This window comes from Cucurbita pepo, chromosome 13, assembly GCF_057944985.1.
Source record: "Cucurbita pepo subsp. pepo isolate OVF chromosome 13, ASM5794498v1, whole genome shotgun sequence".
NCBI lineage: Eukaryota > Viridiplantae > Streptophyta > Magnoliopsida > Cucurbitales > Cucurbitaceae > Cucurbita > Cucurbita pepo.
Genome location: NC_141810.1, coordinates 15,772,409 through 15,788,809, shown reverse-complemented (window position 1 = coordinate 15,788,809; position 16,401 = coordinate 15,772,409). Strand labels below are relative to the sequence as shown.

Below are 16,401 nucleotides of genomic sequence, written 5' to 3'. Positions count from 1 at the left end.
ATGCAACATTGTAGGAAAACTTTCAGAACCGACTGCTTGAAAACCTTTCAGTAGAATTATATTATAACTAATCCTACTGATCTTTCGCAAGTTGTTTACAAAATGAGATAAAAGTGAAACTACTGGTCCAGACCAGTCTACCACTACCTCGTCTCCCTTCTATTGCCAAGCATGGAATGTAAATGCATATCAAGACTCTTACAACACATACACAACGTGTACCTAGATATTCTGCTTAAACTAAAACAATCAACAACTTTGGGTTCTTTACTCGATCTACTAATATCACCAAAGCATGGAAGTTCTATCGTACGAAGCACCTACTATAAACAGCCACACGTGGATGTGGAAGCAGTCACAAGGCTGCATTACTTAGCTTCCTCCCCATCACCACCACCGCCCCGACCACCAGCTGAGTTCCCCTGACCATCAGCACCTGTACCTCCCACATCAGCGGAGTCCTGCTTGCCACCTCCACGACCATCGGTTTGCCCTGAACTTCGAGCAGGGCCACCAGCACTAGCACCTCCAAGGGTACCCTCAGTATGATGTGGGTGATGCATGCCATTGTTAGCTCCACCAATAGGTCTTAGTCCCATTTGCCCTTGCATTGCTTGCTGGTGTTGTTGGTGTAGTTGCTGCTGCTGATCTTGTAACTGATGGGGGTTGCCAAACTGCAATGGGACTTTTGGAGGGAAAAGTCCTGATTGCTGTGCCATCATAGCTGCCTGAGGGTGCTGCATATAATAACCCCCTTGCTGCATGGCAGGATGTGGGGCCATCTGACCATTCTAACATAGGTAAGTAGAAAGACTATAACACGTCATGAAATTAGCAGAAACAGAGGCCTAGTTAATAACCAACCTGTGGAGGCATAGCGGGTGCCTGTGGCTGGGCATCAGCAATTGCAGCTAAATACATCAAATTCTTCTGAAGTTGAGCTTGGTACCTAATCAAATGAATCGCATTAAGTCGAGTACAAACTTATGTACACTATAAGGGTTGGAATCAAACTCAAGTAACATGCATCCTATTGGGAAAATTGAGAGCCACATATGACAAATAGTTTTAGGAGGTGAAACACATGCGCAGTCCATAAAATCACACAAGTGCATAGAAATACTACCTTGTATCAATTATGAAGTGCCTACCTGATTTTAAGATCAGAAATGCATATTAGATCTGGATCCCTAACTATAAAACGCAGACTTAGTAGCAAGATTTACAGGCGCATATAAAAAGAAAACCTGCACCCATAGACACCTCCAGCTTCTAAGCTCCAAGATACATCAACCTTACTTTGCGATGAACCACAGGCAATTACATAAAATCAATGCACCAAATTTGCGATGAATCATTTCAAGAATCAACGCCACACACAACAATGTTCGGAGATAGGTAACTTACTGAGCACATTCAGCTAGTTTCCCCAGATTTTGGTTGTCCAGTATGGCCAATATCAACTTTTTGTTTTCATCAAGATACTGCACGTGGTAGAAACTATTATTATTGATAACTTTATCTCAAACGTCTTGACAAGAATCAATTATGTAACATTAAATTAAATCTAAATTCATATTAGTTCATTTCGATAAACACCATGACTTCAAATATCCAGAGATCCAAGAAAGAAAACAGAGTTCAAACCTTATATAACAGAGGAAAGCAAATGTCAAGAAAAGCTCTTGAATCACAAAGCACAGGATCTCCCAGCTCAATATTAAATTTGTAACTAGCAGTCCAGCACTACAACTAAACATAGGCCGGAACCATGTTTCCAACAGAATTTTACTTGTAATTTCTAATGCTTAATTAAACAAATCAATTCATTATAGAACATTTCAAGTAACCAAGAATAGTAACCTAGTGACCTGACCCCTAACTAACAAGAGATGAAGATACAAGCTTGTAAAAAAGAATAACGAGAGTACCAACGTATGTTTCCTTCCTATGATTCAGGAAGTCATTGGAAAGAGTTTAAAATAAATAAATAATGATCTCCATTACATTACGATGCCTGCGTTATTAGGTTCTTTCCATCTGCAAACCTCTAGTCATTAAAGGAGCCAATCAAATTGAATCTATTAACTTATGAAGAACAAAAGCATTAGTCTTTCACTATCACAACCAGGGCCATAAACAAAGTTCCATAAAATCAAACACACCATCGAGCAATCACTACAATACCATATGCGCAAAAGTGGGCGTTTAAGTAGGAAGTAAAGAAGGAAGAGGAAATGGGACCTTTTGAATCTGTTCGGTGGTGATATTGGTGGGGGGGAATGAAGGCATCATGGGCATCATTTGCGGTGGTTGCTGCATCTTTGGCTTTCCTAAATGTAAACCTTAGCCCTACCTCTTAGAAAAGAGAATTCCCAAGTCAGAAGAGATTCAAAAGCAAGAAGAAAAAGAACGTATTACGTTAATATAGGTTTCTGAGGTTTAACCCCCTGTTTGGAACCCCTGAATAAATCGAAACATGTTTCTAATTCTGCCCCTAAGTTAGTTCATAAGCATAGATAGTTCAATCAAACTCAAAACTCATTAGCTTTCTATTTTGTGACAAGAATGATATGTTTTGTTCCTTTTTTATTCATTGATTCAATCTTGTTTTTCCTCTTAGTTATATGTTTTCATTTAGACTAGGTGAACACTAGTCGAAAGAAGAAATCAACAAAAAAAAAAAAAAAAATGTTATTCATTTCCTTCCCCGTGAGTAAAGAGAACAGACCAACATAACCCAACAAAACAAAATAAAAACAAAAAAAATAAAACCTTGAGGATCTGAATGAGCAGCGGCGGCGCGATCTCACCAACGGCGTGGGTTAGAGGCTGAACCACTGTTTCCGACAAAAAGAAAAAATGAAGAAAGACAGCTCTGATCGTTCCTAATCGAGAGAGTATGAAAGGGATGGGCGGCTTCGATTTCGTGGGAAGGCTGAGAGTTCGGGAGCTGAGAGGGCAGCGCGGCGGCAGCTGCAGAGATGGTGTGGGGGGGGCGGGTACGGGGCTGATAATGGGAGGAAGGGGGTGGCTGAACGTGAAATAGGGTTTAGAAAAAATGGAAGTGGTGATGGTTAAAAACCATTTTAAAATGCGTACGGAGAAGAACAAAATATATGTAAGAAGATAAAGAAAAAAGAAAATATAATGCATGCTTATAGATAATGTTTATTTTATTAAAATATATAAACAATTATATGGAAAAACTATATATAAGAACCAATATCATAATTAAGTGATTTAAATCTTAAAATAATTTTACGATATAATATCCTTAAAATGTGAGAAAAAGTCAGGACAGACAGGACAAGAACGTTAAATTATAAATTTAATAAAAAATTAAAAAAAAACGTGTTCTGCCTTTCCCTTTTGTCGTTTCTTGTTTCACCAAACTCGACCGACGACTAGATTTGATTTCCTCGCACTGTTTTGATTGGGCCGGGCCCATTTCCCCTCTTTTTTATTAAAAAAAAGAAAAAAAAAAAAAAAAAACCTAATTGTATGGGAATAAAATCTCAGGCGAATATAGTCAATATTTATTCTGAGGTAGAACTAGCCGTTCTTTATCGAATAGCTCGAACTTTAAACTAAAGCCATCAACTTTTTGATATATGTTCTTAGTATCGATCAATGATCAAAAGTATACAGATCCACGTTTCATCTTCTTCATCAATCTCAGCGTACTGAATGGTTCATCAAAAGCCAAGCAGACAGCAGAAAGAGAGGCCAATAATTGAATTTGGCAGCAGCATCACCTATAACCATGACAGACAAACCACATCCCTTTCTGCATAGAAAATCAAGTTGGGTATAAACAGAAAACCCAAAAAGACAGACCCATATATCAATATCATAAATTTGGGACCATATAATTCCAGAAAAAAGGGAAGAGACATGGAGAGAATTCATGAACAACGCTGATTCCAGTAGGAAACTGGGCGAAGTTGAAATCTTGAGGAGATGATTGAACCAATCTGTTGCCCAAAGTGGGAAGAAGTCGATGTATGTGTTGTCAAACCGATTATACACTACAAACGTGCTGCAAATTAAGTACAACAGTGAAAATATAGAAGTTTCTGCCTGTCTTTTGGCCCATCGACTCATTTTTGTGCAGTATTCTTCCTCATTTTCCATTTTGAATACCTCCCCCCGCACTCCCCTTCACCTTCAAAATACAAAAAAGAAAAAAAAGAAAGAAGAAAACGCAGCACCATTCTTCTTCACTTCACAGATACAATAGTGTGTTGAAGCTTTGCAATCTTCTACAATTACTTTATCCAGAGAAAATGAGTCAAATACCTGCATCAATTAATCTTTAAATCAAATTCAGATTGCAGAGGAACAGCTAACACATCATGAGCAATTCATGTTTCCATTTACCAAATCCAAAAAATGCGGACGAATACATAATCAGCAAGGCCAAACCCACTCACTCATCTTCAAGGCACAAACAAGTTTCATCAAACTCTTAAAACTTGTAATCCGTTCATAGAAATACTTTAGGGAAGTAGCATGACAGAAATTCTCACTTCCCGTGACCGATAAAGAAAGTTCAAAATTCTCCCCCTCTCTCTCTCACCCACACTAAGTAAAACAGACACTCCTCTATTCAGAGCAAAAAAATGGTGGGCAGAAAATGGAGGACAGTGCTCAAGGGAATTGATAGATGCAGGTGAAGCAACATGAGGCTAGAATTTAACAGGCTTTCCCACATTTCTGTATTAAACATTACTGGAAAAAAGATCATTTCTAGTTGCAACATACCAGTTTAATCCAAAATTCACTTTGCTTACCAGACAAAAGCAGTATACATTACAATATTTTGTTGGAATTCATGAGATCATTAAACAGAAATTAGAAAAGTTATTTTAATCGAAGTGGGAAATCGCTGAGATAGAACGTTATAAACCAATTTGGAAAAAGCACACAACAATGCATTTATGAGGAGAAAAGTGAAATATATCAGCTGACCTTGGTTGACGACTAATAATAATTAACCTACAACCATCACATTTTTGTAGTCATCATGAACTTATTAGCTTTTTTCTCTGCAGGCTTTAGAATCTGGAAAGAGCACATCAAGTTTTCATCGACACTCATCATTGCACCAGCATTATCAAATTCACCGCAATAGTTGGGGGCTGAGAATATTGTGACAAGTTGCCTGTCGGCAAAAAATTCATAACCATCCTCCACAACCTAAATAAAAAAATTGCACCAGAATGAGAACCAATTAGCAATGAGTCACAAGAACAAACTATGACAACATAAAGGGGAGGGGAAGAAGAAGCAGCAACCACCTGATGAGCACGACATACGAGATCCAGATCGTGCTTGGATAAAAATTCTTCCACCTTATCAGGACCAAAGGTGTAAGAGACTCCTCTATCATTCATCCCCCATCCTTTGACATCTCTACAAGGATCTGACCAAAGCAAATCACACAACAAACCAGTGTCTGGGATAGGTGTTGGCCTGCCTAAGCTTCTTATTTGATCCAAATTTGTAAGATCGGGGGAGAGACCACCATGCATGCACAAAATTTTGTCATCAATAAGAGCAGCCACGGGAAGACAGTTAAAACAATCAGTAAACGCCTTCCAGAGTCTCACATTAAACCGTCGCTTACATTCATCATAAAACCCATATATCCTATTAATTGAAGCACATTCATGATTTCCTCTTAAAAGGAAAAAGTTCTCAGGGAATTTGATCTTATAGGCAAGCAAGAGACATATTGTTTCTAAGCTTTGCTTGCCACGGTCCACATAGTCTCCTAAAAACAGATAATTGGCACTAGGAGGAAAACCTCCATACTCAAAAAGCCTTAGTAAATCACTGTACTGCCCATGAATGTCACCTGAAAATTGGAACAGTACACAAGATTAGAAGACCTAAAACCATAACAACGTGATAAGAACACATCAAGAAAGACGAAGCTAATATATATACTCATAGCTCAAGGAGCTCCATAGTCGAGTGCCGAACTTGTATTGAAATCATATCAAACACAATCTTCTGTTAAATACTTCGAATACTCTCTTACAGAGACAAAAAGGAATTAGACGGTACCGGAATTACAAGCAAGTAAACACTGTAACTGCAATTGAATTTAGGTTTTAAAGAGACTGGTAGTTTGCCATTTCAAAACACCAGTTCTAGTATATTTTTCAGCAGTTAAAAACATCATGGAGTAGATTGTTACATAGAAGACACAAGGTCTGACTGCAGCCCCAATAGTGGAAGTGGCAAGAATTCTTCAGGCTAATTGAAAGAACATTACAACAAGAACAAATAAAATCAAAGTAGATTTGATAAAGAGAACGCGAAGCCTAAGAAAGAAAGCATAATACATATATTTTCCAACGGCCTGTCCTAAATTTGGTAAGTTGAGCCATTCCACAAAGTTCCATCAGAAAATAATAAACAAAAATTTCATGTTCTCCTTCTAAAACTTGGATTGAGAGTGAAATTTTCATTTCACATTTATCTAAAAACTAAAACCGGCACAAGCTTCGAAACAGAGTTAACAAACAAATAGCAAGCTCCCCAGCTCTAAAAAATAATAATAACAAAACTGAACGAAGACAACGAAGAACAGAAATTTTACCTAAGGAAGTAAAGAACAGCTAAAACATCACAAAGATAAAAAAAAAAAAAATTCTACCTATTACGATTATCAGTTACTCGAAGGAAGAAGAAGAGAGGAATTTTTTTGTAGCTAAGCAACAAAAAAGCTTACCGCAAATTTTGATAGGGGCTTCAAGCTCGAGCAAATTGGGCTGCTGGATAAAAATCTCTCTGGAAGCAACACAAAGTTGTTTGATCTCATTCTCAGACAGCTGAACTTGCTTGCCCGGACGAGACGATCGGACTTCGGTGAGCCGTCTAATTATGTCGTCCAGTACAGCGGGGTCAATACTTCCCTGTCCTTGCGAGGCCATTAGGGTTTAAGATTCTCGGATCCTCTTCCTTAGATAAAAGAAAAGAAAAAAAAAAAAAAAAGGAAGTGCAGAAAAACCCTAGCAATCGAAGAACCCCAAAACCAGCAAGAACTTGAAACGCCTTTCTAAATTTTCCTTCTTTTTATTTTCTTTCTCGGTCGCCTCTTAGCGATTTCTATCTTTCTATAATTTCCTCAAACAAATAAATATATAAATAAAAAGTATTTTCTCGGAAAGCGAGAGATTAAAATAATATATTTTATTTTTGTCCAATGTTATTATTATTAAAATAATATCTACCTCCGATGTGGTGGTGGAGCGGCACAGGACACAGCTGCCGTCTCTTAGCGGTCTCTTCTAATTTAAACTATTTTTATTAAATTTTATACAGAAATTATTTTTATTTTCATTTTCATTTTTATACGGTTTCTTGTCAAGTGTCAACCCTTTGAACATGACTAACAAGTTAAAAAAAAATTAATTGAGAATATATAATGAAAAATATTTTTTAAAAATAAAGACAAAAAGAATTAAAAAGAAGGATGATGATGAAGATGATGATAATAATAATAGAAGAAGCTACAACCTGGATCAAAAATCTCTCATTTTCCACAGAAACAAACAGAAGAAAGTTCAGATAGAAACTGAAGAGAAGCAGTCTGAGTTACTTTTCCATCTATAAAAGAAAAGGGTACCTCTCTATTCATCGTGCCTTATACAACAAAGACTCTTTTACTGATTTTTTTTGTTTTCTTTCCCCCAAAATGGTCATCACTAGATCAATTAGAGCAACAACTTCTCTTGTTGTAGTTGCCTGAGATATTAGCGACGTTGATGGTGGTGCCGTGAGGGAGGCCGGGGGTGGAAGCGGCCTCCTGAGCGGCCAAAGCTTTTTTGCTAATGATGTGGTAAATGTCGAGCAAAATGGTCTGGAAAGCCTTCTCGACGTTCAAGGCCTCCAAGGCTGAGGTCTCGAGAAATGACAGCCCTTCTTTCTCTGCCAAAACCTGAGCATCTTCGGCTGAAACTGCCCGGAGATGGTTCAGATCGGCCTTGTTACCGGCCATCATGATCACGATGTTGGAATCAGCATGGTCTCTCAGTTCGCGTAGCCATCTTTGGACATTGTCAAAGGTTTGTCTCTTGGTAATATCATATACCAAAAGTGCACCCACTGCTCCTCTGTAATAAGCACTCGTAATGGCTCGGTATCTCTCTTGCCCTGCTGTGTCCCATATTTGAGCCTTCACTGTCTTCCCCTCTACCTGTTTCAAACCAACTCTAAACAATCATCTAATTGAATACAGACTCCATTTCTTTTCAATTTCAAAAAGTATGAAAACAAATCATTCGACTTCCTCCATTGTTCATGTCCACCCTACACCTGATTTCTGTATTCAAATTTAAACGCTCTAGGTTTAAATCCAGGCAACAAAAATGTGCGTCAACATCCATCGTTCAGATTCGAACTTGTAAATGAGGAGAAAGTCTTCAATCCAGGCTAGTTAATACAATTATGACAGCGTTCTTTGATTTATTCGAGTTCGTCGGGATCGAACCGGAATTTCGTGATTTAAGAGTCTAATCCGTCGGAATCAAACTTCTCGAGTTGTTAATTAAGTAACGATCAACAATAGGAAGTAATTCGTTGATCTATAATGAGGACAATATACTTGATAATGATATGGATATGACTTCGATTCGAATGGGGAAAAAGGAATAGAAAATGGCGGTAGCGTAGCCAACCTGCAAAGTCCGCGTAGCGAATTCAACTCCGATTGTTGACTTGGATTCCAAACAGAACTCGTTCCGCGTAAACCTGGAGAGAATATTGGACTTTCCAACGCCAGAATCACCGATCAACACAATCTTGAAGAGATAATCGTATTCGTGATCCACCTTGTAAGCCATTTGATGAAACTCCTAATCAAATTCCGAGGCTAACACCTGCCAGATCCAAGAACAAACGATTCAGAAGAAATAAACGCATTAGCAATCGCATTTTCTGAGCATAACGCCTTGGAGAATTGGTTTGATTGTGGAGAAAAGAAACGGGATGGAGAAATGGTTAGGGTTGAAGACGATAAAAGAGAAGAAAAACAAAAAATAAAAATGGAATGAAGAACTAACCATAAAGAAAAAATGGTGAATAGATAGATAGGGAAGGGAGAGTGGTAATTGGATTAGGAATTTTTTGAAATTTCTTTGAAATTTTATTAGCGAATTTTAAGGAAAATGGCGAAAAAGAAAACCAGGGATTTTACTGAATCAATGAAAACAAAACCGTATAACGGAGGGAAAGGCACTGAAGCCGGCCCTTCCTGTGGCTCACACTTTAAAATCACTATTTAAAATAATCGGTCTTCATACCAACGACATGACGTTCTTCAAAATGGACAAAACACTAACCTCACCCTTCAACGACAAGTCGGATTGAAACCTTGAAAGAGATAATAATAAAAAAACAACTCGCGCCGTTGCCGGGGATCGAACCCGGGTCACCCGCGTGACAGGCGGGAATACTTACCACTATACTACAACGACTTTTTGATCATCGTTACTACAAAAATTATTACATTTAATTTATAAGTTTTAAGATATTTTCCAAATCGAGAGAAAACTATTAAATAATAAAAATATAAATATAAAACAAATGTTATATTATATTTTTTGTGAGCTGAAGAACAGAGCTCTATATTGGTGAAGAACAAATGATAGCAATTCTAGAAAACCACGTTTTATCTGTTGGTTGGCTATTTGGTCGTGTCAGCGAGTAATTTGCTGCAGGTTATAACATTTTGATCTGCAGAGGAGCTCTTTCTCTGTTCTGAACTTTCATTAACAACAATATTCTGAATTGAAGCAGGCCCTTCAATTGAATTTGAGGAAGTTTTCGCTTTCGTCTCGACGCCGAGATAGTTCGTCAAGGCTCTTTTTACTCCGAAGCCACGCCGAGGAGGCTTGCTGTTATTGTTGTTGTTGAGAAATGGCGGTCTCTCAGTCTTGGCAGGACTAACCATTGGAGCTGGCGAAAAGCTTGGAGTAGTGGATGTGAGTTTGTATGGAGTGCTTGAGAAATGCACCGAGTAAGCAGCCTTCTTGTGACCGACTACGTTAACCGTGGCGACCGATGTCAGCCTACCCGAATGCTTAGTTAAGTCGTCGACGTAAAGCAAATCGTCGATTCGAGCAATGATGTTGTATGCTATACTCTCTAGAACCCTTGAGTAGCTTTCAAGAATGGACTTTCCAACATCCTGAAAACTTGGAGATTAGAAATGGATCATGATTGACAAAGTGGAAGAATGAATGTTGTTACCTTGTTGAATTGGATCTTGCTAGTGTCTAAAGTAGTTTGTGTTAGAGTAGGAAACCGCTGCTTCAAAGAATGCAAGAACCCCTCAGCTCTTTCTGCTAAGAACTCTCTTTTGTCACCATCAATCATTAGGTCCTTCACCATCTCCCAAGATGATCTTGCCGAAGAACGAGTTGGATTGAGTTGGGGTTTCGAATGAGCTCGACGTCGCCAAACGTAGATAGCAGCCTCGACACGGTTGGCAACATCAAGAGCGACATGATCCGAGGATAAGTCGAGGCAGTCAAGCAAGTACTCGGACGAAAAATGCTCCGACGTAATATACCGATATATAACATCTCCTAGACAGGCTCTCCCATTCTGAAAACAAAAGCTTTAGGATTATGCAATTCTTGAAAGTAAGCTGTTTTACACAATGGCATCCAAACCTTGGGAAGAGTCTCCAAGTAAGATTCAGGAACCTCCATGTCATTCAAGGCAATGTTGTTAATGGCCGTTACAGCTTTCAATATCTGGCTAGTACAATCTCTAGTATGATGCAATTGCTTCCTTGAATCTTCACCGAGACCGCCCACCGGGACTCGGGGCACTGGAAGCCACCACTTCTCCTGCTGCCTCTGAACTATCTTCCGAAATGAAGACGATCCATCGCCATCGGATGATACGAGGCCTTGATCGACATACCAAAACTCGGTGTCCGTAAAACTCTCTAGAATTTCCTATAAACAATGCCAAGGTTATCCTAAATGGGAATAGAATAGCATAATGTGCGGCAAAAACAAAGCCAATCTTACAAGCAGCATATTGTCCAATTTTCTGAGAGCTGGAAGGTTGATGAAGATATCAGATCTTGGCCTGGAAGTCATAACCTACGGAAGATACAGTGAATATCATTCCCACCAAGCCAACAGAAACTCATGATACCAATGAACCAATGGGAGGACCCACGATGGTGGGTGAGGGGAACAAAACATTCATTATAAGGGTGTAAACCTCTCCCTAATAAACGAGTTTTAAAACTTTAAGGGAAAACCTAGAAGGGAAAGTTTAAAGAGAACAACATCTACGAGCGGTGAACTTGGGCTCTTATAAATGATATTAGAGTCAGACACAGAACGGTGTGCCAACAAGAGGGTGGTGGATTGTGAGATCCCACATTGGTTGGAGAGGATAACAAAACTTTCCTTATAACGGTGTGGAAATCTCTCACTAATAGACGCATTTTAAAACCTTGAAAAGAAAACTTAAAGAGTACAACATCTACTAACCAAATAAGCAGAAACATTACCTCCAGCTTGGTTCCATCAGGGAATGTTTGGAAAGAGGGAATTAATTCAACTATGTGGCCACTGACACAGAGAAGCCACTCCATTTCTCTTCTCCACATTGATTTCTTCTGAGTTGGCAAGGGTTCAAGTCTCCAAAGTTGCCCAAAAATGGTGGCTTCAAGTTGCACGAACCACATAATAAAAACCCATGTAAACAGGAAGAACACAAAATTTCATAAATGAAAGCAAGAGAGAGCTTACCACAGAGATTGGTAATGGAATTTGAGATGGCTAAAGCAGTGGAAACCCCTTTTCCAGAACCTGACATGTCTTCTCCAAGCAACAGTTTTGCAAACCTCTCCTTCATCATCTCCATCTCTGTTCAAAAGTTCAAACAAAACCCCCATCAAAACATACCAAGGAATGATTTCGCTGAGTGCACAAGAAAGATGATCAAATCAAACTAACCCGAAACTTTAGGGACCGTTTTGTTCAGCTTCGAACCATTGGAATTGGGGTTTTGTTCTCTGGAGTTGGAAGCTTTGGAAGGCTGAGCCTTGCGAATCGGCCAGCCGAGTTGGGGCGGTGAAGAACACTCCACAGCCTTCAAGTCGTCGCCGGAACTGTCGGAGCTGGACCTGCTTGTGCTGCTCTCCCCAGATACAGCACTGGACTCGGTGAACGACTCTGTTCCAGCTCCATTAGAACCAAATTTTCGAGCTTTTTCCATTTTTGAAGCTCAAAAGGCAACGAAAATAGAGATGGAAGAAGATGATCAAGAGAATTGGTGAAGTGGGTCTGAGAAAGACTTCATTTTTTCACTGTTTCTTGCTTCACTTGTATCAGAAAGATGAGGAGAGAAGATTTTGATTTCAATTTTGTAGCTCACTCACTTTCCCCAAATTTGATTTTAAAGGTAAGTGCCAGAGTGGCACGAACAGGCCAAGGTTTAAAAGAAATAGCGTTAAAAAATTTGTCAACTCCCCTTCGAATTTTGAATCCGGTTTCACCTGCCCCCTCTGATCCAAACTTCAAATTTGAAGAACATCTCATGCTGTTTGTACTTTAAAATAATTTAGATTAAATTTACAAGTTTAATAATGGAATTTCTTTTAAAATTATTTAATAGATGAACAAATTTTAAAGATTGTTCAAGATATTACTTTCATCAAAAAGTAAAAAAGAACTAAAGTGAGCTTTATTTTGAAATGTAACTAACGGTACAGTGACTTTATGTTATACCGTTGTACCGATGTCTTGATTGTTTTAGATTTGTAGGGTTCGAAAAATTATGACTTTCATTTGAAAGCCTATTCCTCCATTCTTTACGACTAATTAGTTGAAGCATATACTTCTTAATTTGAAAGGAAAGTATGTTATGAGTTATTGATCTCTACAATAATACGATATTATCCATTTTGAGCATAACATTTCGTGGTTTCAATGGAAATGGTGTTCTTTGTTTATAAATTAATGATCTTCTCCCTAATGAGCAAGAACTCAGACTTTTAAAACGTGTCTATTAGAAAGAAGTTTTTGTACCGTTATAAGAAATATTTTGGTTTCTATTCTAACTAATATGGGATCTCACGTTATTCAACTTGTGTAAAGTTTAATCTCGAGTTTCACGAACTTAAAAAAATGAAGTCTGTGCATGTGTTGATTTTCCAAACTCTAGCGTTTTAATAAAGGATAAAAAAAAGGAGGTGTAGATCCACACTAACGCCTCGTTTGGATGTCCGATACAAATTTGTAGCCGTTTGAGATGGGAAATCCTTAGACTTTTGTGGCTACTTTTTCCTAAGTTCATCATCAAATCTACTTCATTTCCCTCCATTTGCATTTCAATTTTGCTTTACCTATACCTTGAGCTTTGAGCTTACAATGTTGTTTCTAAAATATAAAAAAACCCATCCCAAAAATTCTCTCTTTTTAAGGTATGTACAACTCAAAGTTATAAATTTGATATTTATACGTCGAACAAAATTATAACAATTCTTATGTAGGCCATAGTTTGAGAAAACTTCGTAAAGAACTAGAAACTATTTGCACACGAGACAATTTCAAATAAAGTGCCAATAATATGGTGTTTTTACATATTCTCTGACATGTGGGTTGATAAAAACCATGTTGGATATGAAATGAGTTCGAGTTGAGCCTCAAGTCCATAGGCTTTGATGGTAGATGAGGGTTGGGTTGGGTCGGGTTTTTGAGTGGACTTATTAAAAATGTATAGGAATTGAATATAAAATTTTAAGTTGGTAGGGCCGGTGACAAAAATAACCCTCACAGCCCAATCCAACCCACTACTTTGATTATGGGTTGGGCTAAGTTGGTTTGTGATTTTATTTTTTATTTTTTAAATTATACTTATCTACAATTCACGTCTCTATTTTCAGATTAATGAGTTGACTTGAAAAAAAATATGTCAACTCTCAGAATCCTCTCAAATTTTCAATTAAAAAAAAAAAAATCAACCGAACATAAGGAAAAAATATGTCATGTGATATAAATTTTAGGGTGATTTAGCGTTTAAAAAATAGGAGAGATAAATAGGAAATTCGTTATAAAAAATTTAAATTATGATTAATATTATAATTATAACAAAAATGTTTACATAAGATTAGTAAATTCTAAAATTTTAGATTACAAATTTCATGTTTCCAATCTCCATCCGGTCGCAGCTCGTAGCTCGCGGCCACAGCCAAAGCGCTATTTGCTTCTCTGCTCTCCGATCTTCCTACAGGTACACACATACCAACTGATTTCATTCTTTTCTCTGATCTTCATCTCTACACCGGAAACGATTTCAAATCCATTGGGATTTTGAGATCCTTCCAATTCTAGGGCTTCCAAACAGAGGGTTTAAGGATTTTTGCCTTTCTTTAGTATTAATTTCTTGGTGAATGGTTTAATGTAAGTTTCTGTGCGTCTCCCACGTTCATTTCTTGTCTCTGCTTGTTGCTACAACGTTATTTATGTTGTTTTCTTTAGTGTAATTTGAGGAGAAAGAAGGGATTACAACATCGTGCAGAGTTCATAGAAAGAAATTTAAGTAACTACTGTAAATGTCTGGTATGGTGACATCAAAACCTCTTGAGTTTCAAGGCCGCTGAGTACCACATTCATTGTGTGACTTAGACGACTCTTGCAAACTCCGAGATTGATGCATATAAACATCTTCTCGAGGAGTTCCTTAAAGAAAAACCTTTAACAATACCTAATTGGCAAACCGCCCAATTAAAGAGGCACCCTCAGCCAAATTATCATGTCTCTTCAATAGGTTAAATAAGCTTTACAATGAGCTTATAATTAGGTTGAGGATCTGGTTTTCTGCAATGCAAGTACTGTATTCAAAGACTTGGGATCAGAAAATTGAATGCCCGTCCATAGGATTAGGATGTGCAGCACAGGCTATCCATTTGAGCAGGTGAACCTTGTGCAGCATGGTTTGAATAACTCCCAAGTCTTTTGGAATGCTACAGAAGTTTGGAGCTTATAGTTAATGTTAGTTAATTGCTGTAGTTTTTGCATTATAACAAGATGGATTTGTTGCAATTCTCTTGGTGTTTGTTTCATTTAAGCTTCACAAGCAAGTTTGTGTGGTGCTAGAATGTCCTGCCCTTAATCCTCCGTTCCAACATTCCTTACACAAACCCCCTTATCTTGTATGATCAAAACACAGCAGACAGCAGACAAGAACATTGTCAGTACAAAGGATTCCCCAGACAAGAACAATGTCAATGGGTGCTTGGAATTGGACACTACTACTAGAGGCTTGTCTGGTTCAATGAAGATAGGTTTGTTGCTCCTCGAGGATTGAGCTTCTCTGGAATCTCAGGAGGCAGAACAAAGTCATTCAGGGGGCAGCTGATTGGCCTTATCTACGCAGCTCAATATTCAAGACTTCCTCTCTTAAGTTGTTAGTACGTGGGAAAAAAATATCTACCATATTATTCTTAGTTTTCTCTAGCGTTAAGGCGTTCAAGTCATTGAATTGTAGAAGTCAAAATAGCGGTGAAATTACTTTCTTACAAGTAATTTGATTTATCGATAGGGGACCCTCCCATACCATAGGAAGTTGTTTCTTGGAATCTCTTCGTTCAAGCACAGGTTAACCAATTCAATCAATCTCCAAATCACCCGATCTTGTTACTAGAAAACCGAAGGAGCACACAAAGTGAACGAAGGGACGATGGGTGTGAATTTTTTTATATTTTATTGATTTATTTATTTATACTTTATTATCTATAACGTATCTCAATATAGATAGATATAAATGAATTTAATATATTTTGTATTATTTTTAAAGTATTTATTGATATAAAAAATTATCATAAGTTAGTAGGGGTTTGTCTCTATATTTTTGTCGAGAGCGACGGCTGCATTCGATTTTTGTGCTTAGCTTTTTGGCGGGAGTTTTGTTTTTCTATTTTGTTTTTATTTTTTTTACTTAAAATCAATCCCAGTCTTACCCCCACCACCACATGCCACTAATGCATCTCCCACGCGCTCTTTCCTTCCCTGGCTTACACTCTCCAGTTCCTCATCCCTCCATAGATTGTCCGGTTTCGCGCGTTTCAATCACGCGTGAGCGAGAGCATGTGGTCGTTTGTTTTAATAAAATCCCTGATGTTGACCGGTCTTTGTATCTTTTTTTCTAATCTCTGTTGTAGCCACAACCATACACACCGATCCACTATTTTTTCCCCCATTAAACTCTGACATATTTATTTTCATTAAATTAAAAACTTAATCTTTTAGAGAAGAAGCTACTAAAGTGTCCATTAATGGTGAAGTTTATGTAGGGATATGTGTGACACTGTGTAAATTTTAAAATGAGTATACAAAAATTCAAATTACAGCCTTT

General features: G+C 37.9%; 4 protein-coding genes and 1 non-coding gene across 7 annotated transcripts; all 5 read right to left on the bottom strand.

The window, feature by feature from the left end:
• Positions 1-33: 33 nt before the first annotated feature.
• On the bottom strand, positions 34-3,025 carry LOC111808423 (GRF1-interacting factor 2). 2 transcript variants are annotated; one of them, XM_087116963.1, is made up of 5 exons: positions 2,776-3,025; positions 2,245-2,356; positions 1,408-1,484; positions 865-949; positions 34-782 (listed from the first exon to the last, which is right to left on the bottom strand). In XM_087116963.1, the coding sequence occupies exons 2-5, from the start codon at positions 2,320-2,322 to the stop codon at positions 369-371; spliced, it is 654 nt and encodes a 217-aa protein (XP_086973089.1). In that variant the 5' UTR covers positions 2,323-2,356; positions 2,776-3,025; the 3' UTR covers positions 34-368. The 2 variants fall into 2 exon arrangements, with proteins under 2 accessions (XP_086973089.1, XP_023550145.2); XM_023694377.2 differs by having other exon boundaries at positions 2,245-2,352.
• An 882-nt stretch (positions 3,026-3,907) lies between these two features.
• On the bottom strand, positions 3,908-7,127 carry LOC111808840 (serine/threonine-protein phosphatase PP1 isozyme 4). The gene is made up of 4 exons (XM_023695041.2): positions 6,746-7,127; positions 5,304-5,863; positions 4,975-5,202; positions 3,908-4,302 (listed from the first exon to the last, which is right to left on the bottom strand). Exons 1-3 carry the CDS (start codon positions 6,945-6,947, stop codon positions 5,011-5,013), a joined length of 954 nt encoding a protein of 317 aa, XP_023550809.1. The 5' UTR covers positions 6,948-7,127; the 3' UTR covers positions 3,908-4,302; positions 4,975-5,010.
• Positions 7,128-7,534: 407 nt separating this feature from the next.
• LOC111808207 (ras-related protein Rab2BV) lies at positions 7,535-9,278 on the bottom strand. 2 transcript variants are annotated; one of them, XM_023694052.2, is made up of 3 exons: positions 9,078-9,278; positions 8,694-8,894; positions 7,535-8,212 (listed from the first exon to the last, which is right to left on the bottom strand). In XM_023694052.2, exons 2-3 carry the CDS (start codon positions 8,856-8,858, stop codon positions 7,727-7,729), a joined length of 651 nt encoding a protein of 216 aa, XP_023549820.1. In that variant the 5' UTR covers positions 8,859-8,894; positions 9,078-9,278; the 3' UTR covers positions 7,535-7,726. The 2 variants fall into 2 exon arrangements, with proteins under 2 accessions (XP_023549820.1, XP_023549819.1); XM_023694051.2 differs by lacking the exon at positions 9,078-9,278 and having other exon boundaries at positions 8,694-9,071.
• Positions 9,279-9,419: 141 nt separating this feature from the next.
• Positions 9,420-9,491, bottom strand: TRNAD-GUC (transfer RNA aspartic acid (anticodon GUC)). Its single transcript has one exon. It is a non-coding gene; the product is annotated as a tRNA-Asp (tRNA).
• Positions 9,492-9,588: 97 nt separating this feature from the next.
• LOC111808285 (rop guanine nucleotide exchange factor 5) lies at positions 9,589-12,583 on the bottom strand. Its single transcript, XM_023694179.2, has 7 exons — positions 12,000-12,583; positions 11,793-11,909; positions 11,552-11,706; positions 11,058-11,132; positions 10,692-10,982; positions 10,267-10,623; positions 9,589-10,204 (listed from the first exon to the last, which is right to left on the bottom strand). Exons 1-7 carry the CDS (start codon positions 12,259-12,261, stop codon positions 9,701-9,703), a joined length of 1,761 nt encoding a protein of 586 aa, XP_023549947.2. The 5' UTR covers positions 12,262-12,583; the 3' UTR covers positions 9,589-9,700.
• Between the last annotated feature and the right edge of the window lie 3,818 nt (positions 12,584-16,401).

Coding starts and splice junctions, on each gene's coding strand:
- LOC111808423 (XM_087116963.1), bottom strand. CDS start 2,322: ATGCAGCAACCACCGCAAATGATGCCCATGATGCCTTCATTCCCCCCC. Junction 1,485..2,244: donor CCACCGAACAGATTCAAAAG/GTCCCATTTCCT, acceptor TACCACGTGCAG/TATCTTGATGAAAACAAAAA. Junction 950..1,407: donor AAACTAGCTGAATGTGCTCA/GTAAGTTACCTA, acceptor TCATTTGATTAG/GTACCAAGCTCAACTTCAGA.
- LOC111808207 (XM_023694052.2), bottom strand. CDS start 8,858: ATGGCTTACAAGGTGGATCACGAATACGATTATCTCTTCAAGATTGTG. Junction 8,213..8,693: donor TCGCTACGCGGACTTTGCAG/GTTGGCTACGCT, acceptor GGTTTGAAACAG/GTAGAGGGGAAGACAGTGAA.
- LOC111808285 (XM_023694179.2), bottom strand. CDS start 12,261: ATGGAAAAAGCTCGAAAATTTGGTTCTAATGGAGCTGGAACAGAGTCG. Junction 10,983..11,057: donor AATTGGACAATATGCTGCTT/GTAAGATTGGCT, acceptor CATTGTTTATAG/GAAATTCTAGAGAGTTTTAC. Junction 10,205..10,266: donor GCAAGATCCAATTCAACAAG/GTAACAACATTC, acceptor CCAAGTTTTCAG/GATGTTGGAAAGTCCATTCT.
- LOC111808840 (XM_023695041.2), bottom strand. CDS start 6,947: ATGGCCTCGCAAGGACAGGGAAGTATTGACCCCGCTGTACTGGACGAC. Junction 5,864..6,745: donor AGCCCCTATCAAAATTTGCG/GTAAGCTTTTTT, acceptor TCCAATTTTCAG/GTGACATTCATGGGCAGTAC. Junction 5,203..5,303: donor TCGTATGTCGTGCTCATCAG/GTGGTTGCTGCT, acceptor TTTTTTATTTAG/GTTGTGGAGGATGGTTATGA.